Genomic DNA, 22,907 nt, shown 5'->3' on the forward strand with positions numbered 1-22,907 from the left:
TTTCCCTGACACAAGAGGAATCAAGAGTAACCAGGAAAAAGTCAGTCAATGCAGAACTAAAGAAAACAAAGCTCTCAACTCTCACCAAAGTGGGTATAGAGGGAACATACCTAAATGTAATAAAAGCTATATATGACAAACCTACAGCCAGCATAGTACTCAAAAGCTTCCCACTAAAGTCAAGACAAGGCTGCCCACTATCACCACTCCTATTCAACATAGTCTTGGAAGTCCTAGCCACAGCATGAGGCAAGAGAGAGAAATAAAAGGAATCCAAATCAGAAAAGAAGAGGCAGAAGTGTCACTATACGCCAACGACATGGTACTATGTATAGAAAACCCTAAAAGGTCCACACAAAAACTATTAGAGCTGATCAAAGAATTCAGCAAGGTAGCAGGTTACAAGATTAATGTTCAAAAATCAGTCACATTTATTTACACTAACGATGAATCAACAGAAGAAGAAAGTAAAGAAACCATGCCCTTTAAAATAGCACCCAAAGTAATAAAATACCTAGGATTAAATCTAACAAAGGAGGTGAAAGACTTATACATGGAGAACTATGAACCATTGATGAAGGAAATTAAAGAAGACTTAAAAAAATGGAAATATATCCCATGCTCTTGGATTGGAAGAATCAATATTGTTAAAATGGTCACACTGCCCAGGTAATCTACAGATTTAATGCAATCCCTATCAAATTACCCAGGACATATTTCACAGAACTAGAACAAATCATAATACAATTTATATGGAACCATCAAAGACCTAGAATTGCCTCAGCCGTACTGAAGAGAAAGAAAGAGGCTGGAGGAATAAATCTCTCAGACTTCAGACAATACTATAGAGCTACAGTCATCAAGACAGCATGGTATTGGTACAAGAACAGACATATGGAAAAATAGAACAGAATAGAGAGCCCAGAAATGAACCCACAAACTTTTGGTCAACTATTCTTCAACAAAGGAGGCAAGAATATACAATGGAATAAAGACAGTCTCTTCAGCAAATGGTGTTGGGAAAACTGAACAGCAGCATGTAAATCAATGAAGCTAGAACACTCCCTTACACCACACACAAAAATAACTCAAAATGGATCAAAGACTTAAACATAAGACAAGATACAATAAACTTCCTAGAAGAAAATATAGGCAAAACATTCTAGCATACATCTCAAAACTGTTCTCCTAGAACAGTCTACTCAAGCAATAGAAATAAAAGCAAGAATAAACAAATGGGACCTAATGAAACTTACAAGCTTCTGCACAACAAAGGAAACTGTAAGTAAAACAAAAAGACAACCTACGGAATGGGAGAAAATTTTTGCAAATGAAACTGACAAAAGCTTGATCTCCAGAATATATAAGCAGCTCATATGACTTCATAAGAAAAAAACAAACAACCCAATCCAAAAGTGGGCAAAAGACCTAAACAAGCAATTCTCCAAGGAAGAAATACAAATGATCAATAGGCACATGAAAAAATGCTCAGTATCACTAATTAACAGGGAAATGCAAATCAAAACTACAATGAGGTATCACCTCACACCAGTCAGAATGGCCATCATTCAAAAATCCACAAATGACAAATGCTGGAGAGGCTGTGGAGAAAGGGGAACCCTCCTACACTGCTGGTGGGAATGCAGTTTGGTGCAGCCACTATGGAAAACAGTATGGAGATTCCTCAAAAGACTAGGAATAGAATTACCATATGACCCAGGAATCCCGCTCCTGGACATATATCCAGAAGGAACCCTACTTCAGGATGACACCTGCACCCCAATGTTCATAGCAGCACTATTTACAATACCCAAGACATGGAGACAGCCTAAATGTCCATCAGTGGATGACTGGATAAAGAAGAGGTGGTATGTTTATACAAAGGAATACTTTTCAGCCATAAAAACTGACAACAAAACGCCATTTACAGCAACATGGATGCTCCTGGAGAATGTCATTCTAAGTGAAGTAAGTCAGAAAGAGATAGAAAAATACCATATGAGATCACTCATATGTGGAATCTAAAACAAAAACAAAAACAAAAAAACAAAGCATAAATACAAAACAGAAACAGACTCATAGACATAGAATACAGACTTGTGGTTGCCAAGAGGGCGGGGGGTGGGAAGGGATAGATGGGATTTCAAAATTGTAGAACAGATAAACAAGATTATACTGTATATCACAGGGAAATATATACAAGATCTTATGGTAGCTCACAGAGAAAAAAATGTGACAATGAATATATATATGCTCATGTATAACTGAAAAATTGTGCTCTACACTGGAATTTGACACATTGTGAGATGATTATACATCAATAAAAATGTTAAAAAAAAAAAAAAAGAAAGCTCTCCACCAAGAAAAAAAATCAGAGAAAAACACCTCACTGACAATCTCCATAGTGTGGCCAATGATCAGTTGTGTCGTCTTGGTATTTTCACATCAAGATATCAAGGAGAATTTTGAAGAGAGAAGATTAGAGTAAGCAAAGTCTGAAAGATGTGATAGTTCTGTTTAACTTCATTGAGTCTTATTTTATTCTAATATGAAATGGAGTAAAACTTCTCTAATACTACCTGTTGCTGCATTAAGAAAGTTAAAGTATGTAAAGCACCTATCATGATGTATGTGTCATAGTTCACCTTCAATAATATTTAGCTAATTCCCTTCACTTAATGTCTAATATTTTCAGCAAACTGCAAATTAAACCAAACTATCCATATGTAACAGATACAAACATTATTTATATCATTAATTTTCAGAAGAAACATACTCACTCTCCAGCATTTTTTTTAAAGAATCAGAAATTATCAGGTGGCAGTTTATTCTCAGGAGAGATTCATGATAGTAAGTGAAAAGGGACATCTTAGCAGGAATTAAACTTACTCGCAAACCAGCAAGACTCTATCCACTGGGAATGGCAGACTGCCTTACATTTCCTCCTTCAGTTCTTGCAGCTTCCAAACTGGCTGCTGACAATTTCTAATTTGTGCCTCACTAATCTTCTCACTCTTCCGCTGAGCCCTTGGTATGGCCCCTAAGACACAATCATTGGCCTTAGTTGCCCTCATCAAATCCTATTTGGTCTTAGAATAAAAATGACATTTACTCAATACCCTAATTTTCCTTACCCTTAGATTACTCTCATCTCCTATTTTATAGTCATAAAACAAAATGAACTACATATCATTCAGTCTAGATTCTGTTGGCATGTTTAGTTTTCACCAGCAGTTGCAAACTTGACAATTTTAATAAATTAAGTGCTGAGTATATCATCTTCCAGGCCTAGATTTTGTGGGAAAACATTCTGTTTCTTATAAATTGGAGACAGCCATGCCCACCTGGGTAAACACAGTCACCCCAGTACCATGCTCTGGCATTACTGTGTGGTCAAATTATGGAAGAAATACCTCCATCTGGCTAGCGAGTTTGTGAAGGAACATTTGTGAGAAGTAACACGAGTTGAAGTGTTGTAATCAGAGAAGCCTGATTTGTAAAACGTTATGTAATAATGCAGAACGACAGGCGCTCTCCATGTGCATAGAGGAACGCTGCAGGTACCCCCTGCTTCCCAAAAGTTCACCTTGGCCACTTCACTTTTATGAAGACCAGCATCAGTACTTGTTTTCATTAACTGAAAGAAATCTGAAGGGGAGTTTTGATTAAAAAAAAAAAAACTATTACCATACTAATGTTGGTCTTTGGTAAAAGTGAAGTGGCATAACTCAGACATTCACAAAGAGGAAAAACTCGTGGTGCTGAAATGCTCCATGTATGACAAGATGACAACAAATTTGACACCACCTTCTTGAAGGACAAAGTGAATCATTAAGCCTGCATATCATTTTCTTATCTATAGACCTAAACATACCACAGACAATTGAGTTTCATTTGAAAGAAAGTAAGATTGAATTTTAAGACCTGGAAGTTTGTGGCAGAAACTTTTGAGAGGAAGGTGCATTTCAATGTAATAGTTCCTGATGCACCACATGGGGTAAGCATGTGCGATGTGGGGCAAATAAATTAGTAAACCTCTCTTGACTTCAATTTGCTTCTATGCAAAATGTTCATATTAATAATGGAATGACAGGCTTAGTATGTGGATGAATCAACTGCAGTGAATATGCCTGATATATAATAATTAGTGTTCATTTAGTGTAAAAATATGTATCCAAACTAGAGAGCAATAGCTTTGGAACCTAACAAATGCCTTTTAGTTGAAATTGGATGAAAGAAAGTTTACCATTACATTCCTTAGTTCTTTGCATGGAAAAAAATTCTTTATATTCAATGAAAATTAGGAGCCATGAAGATACTTAACAAAGAATATGAAAATGAACATGTGTGTGTGTGTGTATACATATATGTATGACTGAAATGTGCTGTGCACCAGAAATTGACATAATATTGTAAACTGAAGATATTTCAATAAAAAAGGAGTAACTTCAAAATTTCTGCCTTATTTTGTGACAAGAAAAGATTTAGAGATAGATTTTGAATTACTCTTCCCTCCTTTTGTGGGTGTCTCTCTTTTTGTTTTGAAAATTAATAGAGGGAAAAAATCAGCTGTTATTCTGTCAAGCAACTGTCCCTTCCCTGTGTATCTGTATAAGAATTCCTATCATTTATTGGCTTTGCCAAAGGTTAGAAAAAAACAAGAGTTCTGAGACAGTCCTTTGGAAAAGTCAATTTCATCAAAGTTACATATATAAAGAATTTGGTAAAGCAGTAAGACACTGGAGAAAAACACCCTACAATCATTGAACTAGGAGTTTAGAGTTGTTCTTTCCATTGGCTATTCTGAAACTATGACTGTGAAGACTGAAGACTTGGTAAAGTATATCACAAATTATCAGAGTGCCTAAAAAATGCCTAGACATTATTAAGTACTCAAGAAATGTTAGTTTCTAGGCCTTGTTTTCCTGTCAGTGATCTGTAAAATTTCTTAATTTTTTTTCACAATTTACAACATGTGTAATCCTCCCTGTGTATATAAATCATCAGTTTCTTGACATCATGAACAGCCTAACTCTCCTCATCAACAAACTCCTCATGGCGTTTTTCACCTCTGTGTTTCTCACTGTGTAAATGATAGGATTTAACATGGGAGTGAGGACTGAGTAGAACACACTCACCAACTTGTCTGCAGGATACGTGGCCACAGGACGCGTGTAGGTGAAAATACAAGGCACAAAATAGAGCACCACTACTGTAAGGTGGGAGCCACATGTAGAGAGGGCTTTGCGCCGTCCTTCAGCACCACGGGATCTCAGGGAGCTCAGGACGACTATGTAGGAGATGAGCAGCGTGAAAAAGATGAGTAAGCACATGCCCCCACTGTTCGCTGCCACCACCACTCCAGGCCTGTAGGTGTCACTGCAGGAAAGTTTCAATAGTGAGAAGAAATCACACATGAAGTGGTCAATGACATTGGGACCACAGAAGGTCAAGTCATCTGCAAAAAGAATCTGCACAGTGGCATGCACAATCCCCCCAGTCCAGGCCACCACCATCAGGAACTGGCAGAGCCCCTGTTGCATGATGGTTGTGTAGTGCAGAGGCTTGCAGATGGCCACGTAGCGGTCATAGGCCATTGCAACAAGGACGATGCCCTCTGATGCAGCCAGGAAGTGTTCCACAAAGAGCTGAGCCAGGCAGCCGCCCCAGGAGATGGTTTTCCTCTGATGCAGCAGGTCAATGAGCATTTTAGGAGCTGTGACAGAGGTGAAGGAGGCATCTATGAAGGACAAGTAAGTGAGGAAGAAGTACATGGGGGCTGAAAGCGAAGGGCTGAGGGAGATGGTGATGACCATGAGCAGGTTGGCCAGCAGGGTAAATACAAAACTGAACAAAAAGACAATGACGAGTATCTTCTGTAAGTGTGGATTCTGTGTGAGTCCCAAGAGAACAAACGTAGTCACATTGTTCGGGTGGGTGAGGAGATCCATTCAGCCAGTTACAGCTTCCTGGGGCCTGAATTACCTACATAGGGCAAGGAATGATCCCCATTAATCATGAAAGGATCATGGTCTGAATTTCTCTAAACAAAAACTAAAGCTGTCACTGTACCTGTGGAGCATGTCCTTGACACACCTGCTCAGTGCTATTTCAATTCTCTCTTTCTTCCTTCATGGTGTTTCCTTCTCTTCAGACACCTAGTACCTGTCACCTGTAAAACATCTATAGGGCAACATTCGATGAGTAATTTACTGAGAAAATCCTGGGCTATCTATGTGAGATCTGGATTCTTCTTCTGGTTCCAACTCCATATGACTCTGCTAAGTCATCTGTGTCTCACAGTTCTGAGCCCTGCTCTGTGCCTGTGAGATTACAAACTGTAAGTCTTAGATGGATCTTGTAAGCTGAGAGGTGCTGCATTCAGGTATGAGTTATATCATTTTCCATGAAAATTCATGTTTGAACCCTCAGCTCTAACAGTGGAAAGAAAGATACTGGCAATATATGTCTACCTTAAGTAGACAGTTCAGTGAAATATATGTATTTTTGGGTACATACCCTCCCTGGTACCTCCCATAATACATATGGCATTCATGTGTTTCCACATTGCACCTACCATGCTGCCTGGCATAATGCCTGCAGGTTCTAAAACCTGTTAGGTGATGAGTAAGTGCTTGGTGAATTGCCATTCTCCATGGGTGAGCATACGCCTACTTCCCCCAGTTATAAGCCTACCAGGAAGTCAAGTGTTCTTATCCTCCTGCTCTGTTTATCATTACTCTCTACTTTATGGGAAGCATAAACTTGTGAAAGGAAGCTGTATTCCGACTTAATAGTTTGTAACACATTTATAGGGTAAATATGAAAATATGAATTGCCTCTATGAAAGAGTATATTACTGGATCCTTTTACTTTCAATATAATTATAGTGTTCCTTAATCAATATTTTTTATTCTTCAAAGTTCTGTTACACATACTATTTAATGCACTCATTTTTAATAAAATTTACAGCCTTCATATATTTGGATTAAAATAAGAACTCCTGCATAAGCGTTCAAAACACAAGGATCTATTAAGCAAAGTTCTAAAAATGAAAATTTTAATATGGAGTGTAAAAAGAAATAATTTGCTAGATAAGGCATAGAGATAGATAATATACTACACATATTTACATACATACGTGCACAACATAGACGTATGTAAAATCTGTTACTTACTATAAACACCTACTACAAGTTCACTCATTCAACAAACACTTATTATGTGTATTAATGTATGTTTGTTCAAACAGTCATGAAAAATGTCCCCCTTAATAGCCTTTGTTGCTTGAAATTTCATTACCAAACAGCAGCAACTCATCCCTCCATGACGTGAATGACCTGCCCACTCCTTTGTGTTTCTGCTACAGGCATTCTCATGCCTTCTTCTCCCATCTTCCCATTGCATCCATCATCCATCATTCCTGGCTACAAGACACTGCATTACTAACAGAATGAGGAAATTTGAGGACACAAATTTCTCAAAGAAAAGAGAAAACATAAACATAATAAAATGCATTCTGACAAAATGTCTCTTCCTTTGAAAGAAAAATGTATTAAAGATTTATTTTTTAATTATCCAAAATGAAAAAATGTACATATATATGGAAACAAAGTGCATCGGCTTCATTGCATTCCCTTATTCTGTGGTTAGTGCCCCCATCAGATCAGAAAAGAGAAGAATGTACATAAAGTAAGAATTAAACATAATTACTAAAAGTGATTTAGAAAAAACTACAAAAAAAATTACTTTTTTTTTCTTTTTTTCTTTGGCTCCTCAGTACTCTTTCTAGAAATAAACCCTAAAGGAAAATATTTTTAAAAGAGAGAAGTCATTATTTATAAATATATCCAATATAACTATTAAGAGCTGTGGAATATTTAGAAACTACATGGAACGTTCAATGGCAGAGAAATGGATGATTAAAATACAGTACATCTCTTTGATTAATGTGTACTTTTTAACAGAGTTATTTAAAAAGATTGTGCAATATCATAGGAAAATTCTTACAGTGTATTATTACTTAGGGAAAATTTTGGATGCAAATTTGAATTATATAATTATTTTAACTAATTTAATTTAAACTAATTATATTATTATTCTAAGTTAAATATATCTCTCTGAGGGAAAGACAAATATGTTTACTTCTGAATTGGCAGTATCATTGTTGAATCTGTATTTCTTGATGTTTTTCATGCTGAAGAGGAATTGAAATCTCAGATTGGTGAGGATGAGGGGTGATTATATAATTTGTAGGATCCATTTAATCCTGAGAGTCTATGATTATATGATTTCCTGGGGAAAAAAAACTTACCTATGCACTTGTCTGACATAACTGCATGGCCAGGGCCCCAGGAAGCTGTTAGTTCACAAAGAAAGAAGAAGTAAGATTAAAAATGCCAGCTGGCTCAGATACAGTGTATCTTGCTGACTTACGAACTATTCTCGCATGAGGCCTTAAAAGTGCTACCATGTGTCCTATCTGCAGGCCAATTCTGTGAAGGCTCTCAGCTGTGGCTAATGGGACCTCAGGGGCATTTCACCACCATTAGCAGATCTTGCCAACAACTCAATGATTTCATGTAACTTTACTTCAGAAGAGCCCCTTACACCATTCATCCTTAATTTTGAACTCTTCCTTAAACCCACATGGAGACAAAACACTAGGACAAGAGAAAAAATTTTGACCACTTCAGAATTTAGGTATTTGATAATTAATGAGCATAATATGGAGTCTAAGTATGGACTATTGTATAAGTTAGATATGATTTAGATAGGTAACTATCTGACTTTAAATTTTTTCATGATCATGTTTATTTTTATTGATCTACCATTCATGCTAATCATCATTTTGAAATACAGTTTTCAGATGTACAAGTGATACTTATGAACCATATTATAATTAAGGCACTTCAGGCCTGGTAAAGTTTACAGCAGTTTTTCAAAGTGGTCATATCTTGTGTCAATCTAGAATTAGATTAACATGACAATGATGAAAATAATTCCATTTTTCAATTATATTTGAAGATGGTAAAATGTGTTCTTTGTCATTTAAATTTAATCTCACAACAGCCCTATAGAAAAGGAAAAATGGACAATATTATTCACAATTTATAACAAGAAAATATAAGTCAGGGCAAAAGAACACCATTTGCCAAGGGGAAGTGAGAAGCCAGGCCATTAAAACCTGGGCGAGGATTCTCAGGTTTCAATTATTGCTTTACAACTGAAGTGTCATGATAGTCTTATGCTTCCAACTGTAAGACTTGTTAAAATTATCAAATAGAATAAATAAATTTGAAATTATTTTGTAAATAAATGTAATCCTATTCAACTCAACGATATTCCTATGTAGAACCACACTCACTCACAATGTTCAAATAAGCCATCTTTAATAAGAAGAAAAATAAGTTGTACATAAGACTGGGTTGGCTCCAGAGAATGTGGTCACTGTGAGCAGCAGGTGTCATGAAGGAAAAGAGTTTAAAAAAACTGATACCACATGACTAAACCTGGTTTGTCCAGATACTTCAATATTACAGTGCTGTAATATGTGTGATGGTAGATGCCAAAAACAGTCTGAACGAGGACTTGAAACTACCTAAAGAGCTGGAAGGAGTATGGATTTTGTGGAAGTGTCATTGCAAAAATGTCTTTCAACTTGAACTTGTCTTTTAACTCTGGAATGAAAACCAGAATCAGATCAGAGAATTAGCATGTGCAGACAGAGTCATCATTACCAACCTCACAAAAGCCCGGAATCCATTCACAATGGCCCATTATGTGGCTATCCAACTTCTACTTAAATAGCTACAGCACTGGGTAGAGAGACTTCAGAAACCCAACCCTGTCTAGACCAGCTCCCCAAGCCCTAGAGAAACATGATGTGGAAGGAGGGCAGAGTTAGGTGTGAAGCACTGAGGACTGTCCAGGGAAATAATTTGTCAGAACAGGAGTCCCTGGAGCTATACGAGGAAAGTCTGTATCCAGAAAACAAATCCAAGGCCAGAGTCATTTAAAACCCTGGAGAGTCACAGATTCTCAAACTTAAAAAGTAAATCAGAAAGAAAGCAGAAGAAATTATGTCTGCATCTTAGCACAGTTGATCAGAAACTAATTGAGGTGTGGTTTGATGTTTGATAGGATCAGGGTCTATTTTCACAAAAACCAAATAAATACCCGGCAAAGTGTTCTGATAGCAGCTTCATGAATTTCAATAGGTAGAAAAAAACATGTTCTCAATATAAGAAGGCACTTAGAGCAGAGCTCATATTTTCCTAGTCCATCCAGAGACAACTGTATCCCAGAAGGACATCTGCAAAGTTACCAGAGTGGAAAAGCTTTGGGAAGTGGGCTGTGGGGTCACAGGTCTTCCAATTTTACTTGTAATTGAAGGAAAAGCAGATACGGCAATATTTATGGCAGTAAGTGTATCGGCCTGGGCACATCACAGACCTTGGAAGCATCTTCCAATTTCCCTGAATTAACTACTTCTAGAAACATGGGAACCTGTTTCAGATCATAGGAGATGATGTCATAGTGTGAAATAAAGCTCATGTCTGCTGATTCTAAATCTAGTGTTCCTACTCCCCATCATGTTTTTATTCATAATATACTTGCTGAATAGTGTTACATCAAAGAGTCCATTGATTTCTTCAATAAAACATATAGTATCCATGAAGTGGAAGGCTGGATCTTTTTGTCAAGAGAGAAAACAATGAACACATCTATGGCATATACAAACATGTGTGTTTTGGTAGCAAACTTCATTTTTTAAAAGAGCCAGATTAATTCACAATGGTGTCTATAACTTAGGTAAGTTGTTTGTCTGAGAAATATTTTCTTTGATCAACTGTGGATTAAATATTCCTGGTTTTTTTTCATATCTATCATAAACATTCTACTAAAGCAGCTTTCAAAAATGATTCCAGATTCAAAGAAATAAATGTAAAGCCAACTTTCTAACAGTGAATTTGTTTTACAAATATATTTTACTGTCTGCTTTTGAAGAACATCTGCATTTAATTGCTCCTAATAATTGCTAATGTAATATAGTGTCACTTCCTATGGTATACAATAAAAAATATTTGTGCATACCAAAACATAATCAAATACTAGCTCCCCCACATTCTGTATAATGAAAAGATCACAAGATGTGGAATAAGAATATTTGGGCTCAAAGCTGACTTTCATGTTCTATGATCTAGTAATTTAAATTTTCTGATTTTCCATTTTTTTAATAAAATGAGAACATTAAATTTTAGTTTTATAGTGCTGTTGAGACAATTTGATTACACTTAAAATTTTTCACATCAGTATTTATACAGTAAAATCAATTTTTATAATCACTGACAACTTTTACCAAACAGAATATGAAATCCAATATAATTTTTAATATTAGGTATGACAGGGGTATGCCAAGAGAGCATTGGCAAGTATCTTATTTCTATAACATACTCCACATCCTAGATACCAACAGGCCACACAGCTTTCTGAGTAACAGCTGCTTATATACAGAGGTGCATCATATAATTCTGTAATTAGAAAGGAAAAGTTTTCAGTTATTGCAAAAGAAGAGAAGTTCTGACAAAATGCTGTGTTATTTCTGATATCATTTGAAATCATTAAAAGAGTGTCAAATTTGGATTTATAAGAAAGCAAATCTGAATCCTAGTTCTGTCTTTGATTTGGGCAGGTTATTAACTTTTTTGAACTTCATTTCTCTTTATTTGTAAAATGTGAATAGTCCTAATAACCCCTACCTTGCAGAGGTGGTGTCAGCATCCGATGACAGGTTTTGGAAGGGATTTATAGCAATAAAATGTGAAAAAATAAAGATCCTAATAGAAATAAATCTTCATACCGGGTCATTTATTATCTGAAGTTGCATTTCTGTTTAATAACATTCTAACGGCATTTTTTACTCCTACATTTCTTACTGTGTCGATAATATGGTTTAACAGGGGAGTAACAAGAGTACAGAATACCACTAGGGCTTTATCCATAGGAAAAGTGGCTACTGGTCAGATACATAAAACTATAAAGCACCACCACCACCGCCACCACCACCACCACCACCAACAAAAACACAACTGTGATGCTGGAGCTGTATACAAGTAGACAGGGCTATTTTCCACTCTGCAGAGCTGTGGGTCCTTGGGGAGCACACGATGACCACATAAGATACCAGTAACATTATAAATCTGACCACAGGGTTTACCCCACCACTGGCAACAACCAAGAGACCAACAAGGAAAGTGTTAGTGCAGGCAAGTCATATCAGGGGAAAATGTCACACATGAGGTGACCCATGTATTTAGGGCCACAGGATGGGAGCCAGAAAGTGACTAGGGTCTGTCCAATAGAAATAGAGTTGAGAAAACTGACTGCCCAACACACCCCCACCAGGAGGCAGCATGTGTGGTGGTTCATGATGATCACATAGTGCAGAGGTCTACAGATGGCCAGGTAGCGGTCATAGGCCATGACCACAAGCACAATCTCTGAAGCTTCCAAGAAATGTTCAGCAAAAGCTGTGTCATGTAGCCACTGAAGGAGATAGTTTTTGAATCAGGGAAAAAAATTGGCTAACATTTTAGGGATAATGGAAGAGGAATAGCATGAATCTATCAAAGACAAGAAGGTCAGAGAAAAAAATACATGGGGGAGTCCAAAATTTGGTGCAGATTATAGTAACCACAATGAGCAGATTGCCCATGACAGTGACAATGTATGTGATAAGTAACACCAAAAATAATAGAGTTCTCTGTATCTGGCGATTCTGTGTAAGTCCCACTAGAATTGAGTCACATTTACTCTATCTTCTTTTATTTCAATGCTGATGATCATTCATTTCAGAATTGGTAAATTAACCTGTAAAGACAATATTTTTAGTAGCAAGGTGATGAGAAATTAATATTTTGGGTTTTCAGATAATCCAAAGTATTTTGATAATATAAGCTATTTTTTCCCATAGTGTGCACTAGGAAAAGAAAGATGGTAAAAATGAGCAACTCCTGAGGCTGTTTAATTCAGCTTCTTACAAGGATGCTCAAATCCTTCTTTAATGCCTTCTGACAGTTGGCCCTTAGGCTTTTGCTGAAGGATGTCTAGTCATAGGGAGCTCACAATATAATAAGACTGACTGCTTCACAGCCATGGGAAATGCTAACTTTTCCTTAATTGTTAAAAAAATATATTTGTATGACTATTGGTTCTGGTTCTGCACACTGCTGATACACAGATTTACTTTAATTCACCCCTCTCTTCCATTTAAAGGCCACTTAATTAAGTCTAAGAGATACAGATCTGTGTCTGTCTTCTTTGCCTTTTTATCCCCAGCACTTGGTTCAGTGTCTGACTCACACTGCTGTACAATAAAACTAAGCGAATAAATAAATTGGAAGACTCTCATTTCCCCTGTGTTTTCCTTTTTTCAAGCTAACTTCAAAAATAGCATTTACTCTCTTACTTCAAAAAAAAAAAAAAAAAAGAATAAACAGTTGGAATGTCAAAAATTATTTTTCTTTTACCCATTGAGATCTCTCAGTCTCTCCTTCTGAACAGCTCTCTTTCCTGGTCAGCTTTAACCATCTCCCTTGACTTCTGGCCAAGAGGTAGCACCAGATGAGTATTTCAGGGTGGGTGAGAAGGAAAGAAGGAATGTTTTGGTGCTTATTGTCCTGGTTCCCTGCAGTGGTTTGTCAGTGACTGGGTCTCTTTCACTGAGGCTGGGCTCCTTTGCATGGCCCTTCTGTGATCTCTCCCCCCTGCTCTCTGAGGTCCCATTACGGTAATGGCTTTCTACCATTACTAGCCCTGGGGTGATTTACCATCCCTTCTTAGTTTCCCTCAATTCTACCCATACCTTGATAAGTAAACATATTCAACTCTTTTTAATCTCCCATTTTAAGTGTGCTTTTTCTTGTTAAAACTTCAATGGATGCAGAAGTATGTTTTTTTCCTTTGTGAAAATGTAAATGTGGAAATAGTTTTCTCTTTATGTACATTTATTTTATACATAAGGCATCAGTACTTCTATTGATGGATAACTGCTAAATAAATTCAACTTTTGTCAGGAGAAAATATTGTGGAAAAAATGCAGCATTAAAAAAAATCTGTGTGTTATCTATAATACTTTATTTGGAGTCATGGTTCTATGGGATTTATGTCTTTGACTAACTTGAAGCTATTTTACAACTCTTGAAGTTGCAGAAAACTGACAATAATGCAGGTAATTGCTATTCATAGAAATGCACATTTTGTCTGGTGGAAGTTTGATTGATTTCCTTGACCATTACAGATAAAGTCAGTTTTTCATTTACTTGTAAATTCATTACACATTCTGGGTGAACAATGTTAAGAGTGATACACTGGAATTCCTTTCTACTGATAATAACATCTCACTATTTCCTTCATTAATCAATAAGCTAAATAAAATCTTTGCCATGTGTTCATTTTATATTTGTATGAGAGTCATGATTTTACTTCTTAAAAAAGTCTTTTCCTCCCTGGATATTAGAATAATGACCATCTTAGAGAGAGGAGCTAAAAGACTCATGAAAATCTAGATATTCTTATGGTGTTAGTTCTTCATGGGTGTTCTTTTTGCGTGGGATTTGTTTCTAGTTCATCAGTTGGTAAAAATCTTCTTTAAAACTTGCTTTGAAGTCAAGTGTTCCAATAGCTCTTTTTTCTCTCAATTTCCATTTTTGTGGTGTTTGAAATATTAAAAGTTCTGTGATAATTAAAGACTAAAGAAATTAACCCCAATTTTATGTTGAGAGATGTTATTATTTGGTAAATTATAAAGTTCTGTATGAAGGTTAGCAATTATTATTATAGGTAATGATCAAATCCTAATTTAGTCTGCTGCATATATACTAGGCATTCTGCAAAGAATTTTATATAAATTATCTTACTTGATATTTTTAAAAGAGGGTTACATGTGGTTGGAAGATAAGAAAATTGAGACAAGGAGGAGTTAAGTCTTGTGCCCCAGGACATACAGTTAATAAGGAGCAGACCTAAAGATATAATTCAAGACTGTCCGACCTCAAGTCTCGATCTTGATCTTGGCCCCACATTACCACCTACGTAAAAACTTACCAAATAATTAGCCAGATTTTTCTTTAACATTAATCCTTCAGCAAAGACATTCAGAAGACTGTTTCTCATCCTAATTTGTGGAGGCATTGAATAATGGTTTCAAAAACACTTGGGAATTTGAAAGATGTCAACTTTTTCCTCTAAGAATTTCCCATCTCCTCTCTCAGAAGAATTAAGAATTGTATAGTTATTTTATTCACTTTGTTAAGTCAGTTAATGACATATAACCTTGTCCATTTTTATTTTTCCCTAATTTTGCTATTTTAAAAAGTATTGTGTAAATATGGAGTGGATGTGGAGAACAGAGAACCCTCCTACACTGTTGGTGGGAATGTAGTTTATTGCAGCCATTATGGAAAACAGTATGGAGATTCCTATAAGACTAAAAACAGACAACCATATGATCCAACAATCCCACTCCTAAGCATATATCTGGAGGAACCTCTAATTTGTAAAGATACATGCACCCCAGTGTTCATAGCAGCAGTATTTACAATAACCAAGATATGGAAACAATCTAAATACTCATCAACAGATGACTGGATAAAGAAATTGTGGTATATTTATATAATGGAATACTAATTAGCCATAAAAAAGCCATTTGCAGCAACATGGACGGACTGGGAGATCATCTTTCTAAGTGAAGTAAGCCTGAAAGAGAAAGAAAAATACCATATTATATCACTTATATGTGGAATCTTAAAAAAAAGACAAATGATCTTACAAAACAGAAACAGACTCACAGACATAGAAAACAAACTTAGGGTTACTAGGGTGATAAGGGCTGGAAAGGGGTATTGGGAGTTTGAGATTTGCATATACTATTATATATTAAATACATAAACAGCAAGTTTATACTGCATAGTCCACAGAACTATATTCAATATCTTGTAGTAACATATAATGAAAAAGAATATGAAAATGAATGTGTGTTTGTATGTGTATGACTGAAACATTATGTTGTATACCAGAAACTGATGCAATATTGTAAATTGACTATACTTCAATAATTTAAAAAATTAATAAAAATTTTTAAAACCCATGTAATGAGCACTTCTTGACTCCTCTTTCATATTTAACCTCAAAGTAACCCTATGAGATGAATACATTATTCCAAATTCATAGATAAAAAAGTGGAGGGTCAGAAAAATTTATTCCACCTGCCTAAACTGGTATAACCAGTAAGTAGTAGAACTAAAAGCATATTTCTGCTGTTTTAGTTCCAAGCTGTTAGCTGTCTAATTTAAGAGCTGAAATCTCTGGAAAGTGTTGGATATGGTTCACAATAAGCAGAATAACATTCCTTAATTTCATACTATATTATAAATGAGCTCTCTAAGGATTAGAGTACATGGAGGCCAGAATTTGATCAACAAATAAACAAACAAGTAATAAAATCGTAGGCATTGAGAGTTGAAAGGGTTATTATAGAGTATCTAATTCATTATTTTTATTTTGCATACAAGTAAACTGAGATCCAGGGAAGGAAAGGAACATATTTAAAACTGTACATTCTGATGCTAGTAGATTAAAAATAAGAATTCAGATTTCCTAAATTCCAACCTATTTTATCTTTTCTCTACATGGAATGGCTGATATTCTCACTTGTTACAGAGTAATTCAGACAAAAGGCATTGTTGTGTTTGCCCAATTGATCTATGTAATTACTTCAAATAAGCCTCACTGTTTCCCAAATGAGATATGTCTAGGGAAATGAAGATGTTGAGAGATCATTATCAAATACATCTTTGACTCTATCCTATAGTATTGTCTCATATAAAGGAAAATCACACAAAGTAAAGGTATTTTTAAAAGAGATTTTTCTTTAAAAAGAACAGAACTTTTTCAAGCACCATTTTCCATACCAATTTAGTATGTCTCTCCATTTTATCCTTAAACCAAACAAGTAAATTATGTGGAAATGTGATAAAATGTATTTTCTGCATTTATCAAATTTCTTTGTTAGCACAAGAATATGTTGCTGCTTTTTCTTTACTATTTGGAAAGGGAGATTAGTTCCAAATATTTCTACCCAGTCCTTTATATTGAAATAAATTTACTCATGCATCAGGGACCCAATATGGGAATTTATGCCTTCTATAGAATACACATAGTCTACTAAATATGCAGAACTCACCCACTGAGAGAGCTTTGAGCCAATATTCTCACCTTATAAAGCAGTCAATAAATAGAAATTAAATTAAATAGAGTTGGGAGACCATGAAGGGGAACTCTGTTCTGCAACACAGCAAAGACCAACAAAAGAAGAAAGACTCTTCTTTCCTGGCAGGGGCTCAGCCAATGAGAAGTCATGGGCCCTTTATTTACTAGAGCCCTCCCAAATCTCTTTATCCCTTTATAAAAGCATTCTTTCCTGGCCATGGAGGGAATCGCACATGGTTCAACATGGTTACAGGTTTCAAATTGTAATTCTTGCTGATGCCAAATAAGCCCATCTTTTTGGAAAAATATCCAGTAATTATATGTTTCAGATCAACAAATATCAGTTGGCCTTCTGACCAGCACACTGGCATTCTGCCACCCAGGAGTGAGTGTTAGCATAGAAGCTACCTCAAATAATCTCCAGAAAGATTGGAGTATCTCTATTTGCCCAGAGCACAGTTACTCCAGTAAATGGTCTCAGCTCCCTCAGAGAAAGATTAGGTTGAATATCCATACCACCTATTTGTAGTGATATCACAGAGTTCTCATTCAAAATTATCTGGTGTAGCCTTCATTAAAAAGAAAAAAATCTCTGGTTTGGAAATTATCCACATCTGGTGATTGGATGAGAAGCCATGATTTTTCTGAATTGACCCTGTTGACTCAATTCAGATCACTGTTCACCAAATGTAGATTATATTTGATCACCACCATCAGCATCATATTAGTTGGCTTGGGTTTTCACAACAAAATACTTCAGAGTGGGTAGCTTAACAACAGACATTTGTTTTCTCACCATTGTGTAAGCTGGACATCCAAGATCAAGCCTGGACATCCAGCCTGCAGGGTGGGTTTCTGGTGAGAACTTCCTTCCCAGATCAAACATGGCCACCTTCTCTGTCCTCTGTCCTCACATTGGAGGAAAATTAATAAAATGGTCGCACTTAGGCTAACTGATTGCTTATTCTTATGCTTGTCCTTTACATGGTCAACGAACCTAACTGAACTGGTTGCTACTCATAGCTCAAGGCTCATTGTTAAAACAAAGCTATTAATTTTACTGTTTCTACTTTATTCCGGTAATAAACAGTAATAGTCATGCTTGGTCTCTGAGTCATTCTCCAGGGAGAAGGTCATGGGACTGTAACCTTACAAAATAGTCTGAATTATTAAGAAGACCACACCTTGGGTGCTTATGGAAAAAAAAAGAGCTAGAAAGAGTGACAGCCACTAGCCTCTACAGAACTGGTCACCTGGATACACCATGATGCCACTCTGAGTCTTAAGAGAAGAAAATAGTTCTGTTGATGGTTATCGATGCTTTATTGTTTGAGCTATGTCTATATCATCACCCTGCCCCATCCCCAAGATGGGTTCACAGTTTGCAAGGCACTAGCCTGCTGTGAGGCCCCTTTGCCTGGCAAAGTAATAAAGCTGTCTCTTTTCTTCTATGCTTTAACATCACATCTTTGAGTTTCAATTCGGCTCATCAGGGATGGGGGCCAATTTTTCAGCAGCAGCATGGCCTTTAAGCAAACATCAGAGAGCAAGCTCTGGTGTGCTTTCCATTTCTTATCAGAACACCAGTTCTATTGGATTAGAGCCTCACTCTTATTATCTCAAAGAGTACAAGTTAGTCCAGGCCCTGCTGCTCAAGGCTTTCCAGCTTGTATGACAGGCATATGAGTGAAGGAACTTTTCAGATGACTTCTATCTCAGCCAATTTCTAACCACAAGCTTCTCAGAGATGCTGAGACCGATGTTCTAGCTGAACTGATCAAATTTTTGACCCACTGAAACCATCTGAAATAAAGTGAATGTTGGTGTTTTAAATCACTAAATTTTGAGGTGATTTTTTTTTTTTTTAATATGGCAATGGTGTCTGTAACACTGCCATCATTTAGATGCAGTAGTACTGGCTCATGGGTAGATACATTAATTGAACAAAATGGAAAGCTAAGAAATAGAAAAACAGGTATATAGATTTTTATGTGAAAGAATCAGTGCCATTGCTGACTAATTGGAAACAGAATTGTTATTCAGTAAATGTACTGGGAAAATTTATTTATCGTTATAAGTAACATAAATACCCATCTCACACTGTGCCTAAAAACGTATGCCCTATGTGGTTGAAAGGTGTAAATATAAAAAAACCTTTAAAATATTTAATGAAAATTATCTTTATACTCAGAGCAGGAAAGGAATTTGAGAAGTGCATGCAGAGACATTTTACCCTGAGTCCAGCTTCCTCATCCCTATATACAGCACAGGTGGTGAATCCTTGATCCCAAACATGCTCCCTCTAATGAACATCTTCAAATCCAGCTGTCAGCTCCTTCAAATCTAACAATTTTTGAAGTATTAGATTTCTTTCTAATTAAAAGACTTAAAGTACTTTTTATTTCCTTCACTGAAGAATAAATAAAACTATTGTTGGCATTAATTCAATGTGTCAAATATTAGTATTGCTAATTGCACTAAGTGATTTCAGTTATAAACTGCAAAAAAAATGAAGGCATATTTTATACCTGAGTGTCTAAGTTCTGGGTTGCATTTTGAGAAGAAGCTTGTAATGCCAGAGCCTTGAAAATGATCTTTGTAATACAGTATTTGATCCCTAAAGCTGCCATAGAGGTATTGTAAACAGAGACGATACTTTGATTCATCACTTAAATCAAGAACACATAGTTTACAGAAAATCAGAAAGGCATTCACTATGTAAACCAAAATAATTTGTTTCCCAAATATTAAACATTTATTGCATTAAACAAAAAACTTTGAACCCAGTAGTTTAATTTAATGTAGGTAGATATGTGATATGAATGACTTAAATATATATTCAGCTACTGGGGAGGCCACTTGATCTAGATGCACAGCAAGCGGTTGAAAAATATAATTTTTAGTCAAAAACTTGATTAGTAAAGAAAATCAGCCACATCCTACTATTATAGCATAAATTTCACAAAGTTCATTTCTTGCGGATTTATCCTGTGCTGTGAACATGTGCTGCGAAATTTTAAATTAATTAATTTGACTGGCACATTTATTTTTACTGTTAGATAAACATTTTTAAAACAATCTAAATTTTAAATTTCAAATTTCACTCTCTCAGACTAAAAGGGAACAAGTTCTATTAGCTCGTATTTCTCTACACGAGTATAGTACCATACCCCACAAACAAGAACTTAAAATAAAACCAAAAATTGCTGTCAGTAAAGAATCTTAATACATTATGGATGCTTATATAAGAAATTAAATGTATGCAATTCTCTTGGTCTTAACAACTATAAAATATTCCACTTACAAAAAGATTAATTTAATAGCTGTCGCAGAACAAATAGGCTAAATAACCCAAAGGAAATGATGTTTTAAATGCAATCACTGATAGTTTAAAGTATGCTGTGATTCTGTAAAAGAATGAATATCATGTCCTACATGAGGGATACAGCCCTTTTCCACCTAAGGTCACATTTTTACTCCAAAGTTTCTTCATGGCATTTTTCATTTCTGCATTTCTCAGGGTGTAGATTAAGGGGTTCAACATGGGAGTTATGAAAGTTAAAACTACCATCATGGATTTATCAATGGGAAAATTGGCATTAGGCCTTGCATACAGGAAGATACAGGGAACAAAGAATAAAATGACCACCGTCATATGGGATGCACAAGTGTAGAAGGCTTTGTGATTTCCTTCCACACCGTGAGTCTTAAGGGAGTGTAATATGGCCCCATAGGAAACTAAGAGAGTGAAGAAGACAACAGTGCAGATTGCCCCTCCATTAGCTATCATAGAAAGTCCAATGAGGTGGGTGTTGGTGCAAGCAAGCTTCAATAAGGGGTACATATCACACAGGAAGTTGTCAATGACATTGGGGCCACAGAATGGGAGCTGATATATGAAGAGAAATTGAACCAATGAGTGCAGAAAGCCTCCAGTCCAGGCCACCAGCAGCATGAGAACACATACCCGCCGATTCATGATGATCAAATAGTGAAGAGGTTTACAGATGGCTACATATCGGTCATAGGCCATCACTACCAGAAGAATGACTTCAGCACCAGCAAACAGATGATCTATAAAGACTTGAGTCATACAAGACTGGAAGGAAATAGTCTTTTTCTCATGAAGCAAGTCGGTGATCATTTTGGGAGCAATGGCAGTAGAATAGACAGTATCTATAAATGATAAATAAGCCAGAAAAAAATACATGGGGGAATCTAGGGACCGGCTGGCCGCGATGGTCACCATGATAAGCAGGTTGCCTGCTATGGTCACGAGGTAGATGAGTAAGAAGGGGACAAACAGAACTTTTTGCATTTCAGGGTTTTGTGTGAGCCCCAGCAGGACAAACTCAGTCACATTGTTCTTATTTTCCATGGTGATCTCAAGGTGTTGAATCTGCAAACAAAAGGGCCAATAATGACTTTGAGAAGATTGCAAGCTTTCTGTCAAAAATGTGATGCCTTACTCCACAGTGTTTGCTCCATGAGGGCTCACACAGAGTAACTCTTTAGAAATGAGACTTTGGACTCTCCTCCCACAAGCACTCCACTCAATATCACAAATTCCTCGCTTCAACCCTAGTGTGAGATGTCAGTACTCTAACTGGGAAGCATATGTGAGTGAGTATATCTGAGATATATATACACACACACACACACACACATACCAAACAATAAGAAAGCTGCTTTCTCCAGATTCTCTCTCACAAAGATGGCGCTTTTGACTTTACATACCATTTCTATTTTTCCTAAACACATTTTGGCTTCTGAGGTCCACCATGAAAACAATCTCATCTCTAATAACTTGATTTCTATATTTACATAAAGTAATACCTAGGCATGGAGCATAAAACTGTAGGCTTACATTTAGATAACTATCTCTCTGAATTACTGTGAGTTCCAAAAATTGAGAAATAAGTCACCCACAGTGTGAGAGAACCAGGCACATCATGAGTATTCATTAAATGCTTATTAAACTCTGTTTAATTAAACTGAATTTCAAAACTCTTAAGAGAACAATTGAATACAGATAATGTATAAAATTCTTCCCAACCAAGAAAGGTACAATGAAAGCAATGTTTTGTTTGAAAATGTAAACACACACACACACACAGACACTTATTACAATCCATATTATTGAAGAATAAATGGACAAGGTATACCTAAGTGACTGATACTGTATTCACATTTTCCTACTCTCCAAAATTGTTTAGAATCAATTACTGCTAAGCAGAGCTTAATTAAGAATGCCAAAATAAAATTTTAGGCAGAATCATGGAATAGTAGAAAGAATTCTATACCAAAAATCTAGAAATATATACGTTGATTTGGCTCAGTCATCTTGGGAAAGTCACATCCCAACTCATTCTTATTGAAAAGTTGATTATCTTTCAGATGTGTTTCTGAATTCTTTTCATAGAAACCTTTATCTTAAATTGCATTTTAACACTTCTGCTGGTAGACTCTCTTTGCATTAATCAGGGTGAATTAGTGTGCATTAAAGTTTGTTTGATTATTAGAGTTATGAGTAGATTAGACTAGTTATATTGTTCATATTTTAAGTTCTTGGTTATCTGAGTCTGTGTGGAATTTAGGACATTCATTCTCACTTGTGGAAAATAAATCATCTCTTG

At 36.0% G+C, this 22,907-nt stretch overlaps 2 protein-coding genes across 2 annotated transcripts; both read right to left on the minus strand.

Moving 5' to 3' along the window:
* Window positions 1-5,003: 5,003 nt before the first annotated feature.
* LOC105081073 (olfactory receptor 4C3D-like) lies at window positions 5,004-5,951 on the minus strand. The gene has a single exon (XM_010970190.3). It carries the CDS (start codon window positions 5,949-5,951, stop codon window positions 5,004-5,006), a length of 948 nt encoding a protein of 315 aa, XP_010968492.1.
* A 14,744-nt stretch (window positions 5,952-20,695) lies between these two features.
* On the minus strand, window positions 20,696-21,649 carry LOC105081075 (olfactory receptor 4A15). Its single transcript, XM_010970191.2, has one exon. The coding sequence runs from the start codon at window positions 21,647-21,649 to the stop codon at window positions 20,696-20,698; it is 954 nt and encodes a 317-aa protein (XP_010968493.2).
* Between the last annotated feature and the right edge of the window lie 1,258 nt (window positions 21,650-22,907).

The sequence above is a fragment of the Camelus bactrianus genome, chromosome 29, assembly GCF_048773025.1.
Source record: "Camelus bactrianus isolate YW-2024 breed Bactrian camel chromosome 29, ASM4877302v1, whole genome shotgun sequence".
Classification (NCBI taxonomy): domain Eukaryota; kingdom Metazoa; phylum Chordata; class Mammalia; order Artiodactyla; family Camelidae; genus Camelus; species Camelus bactrianus.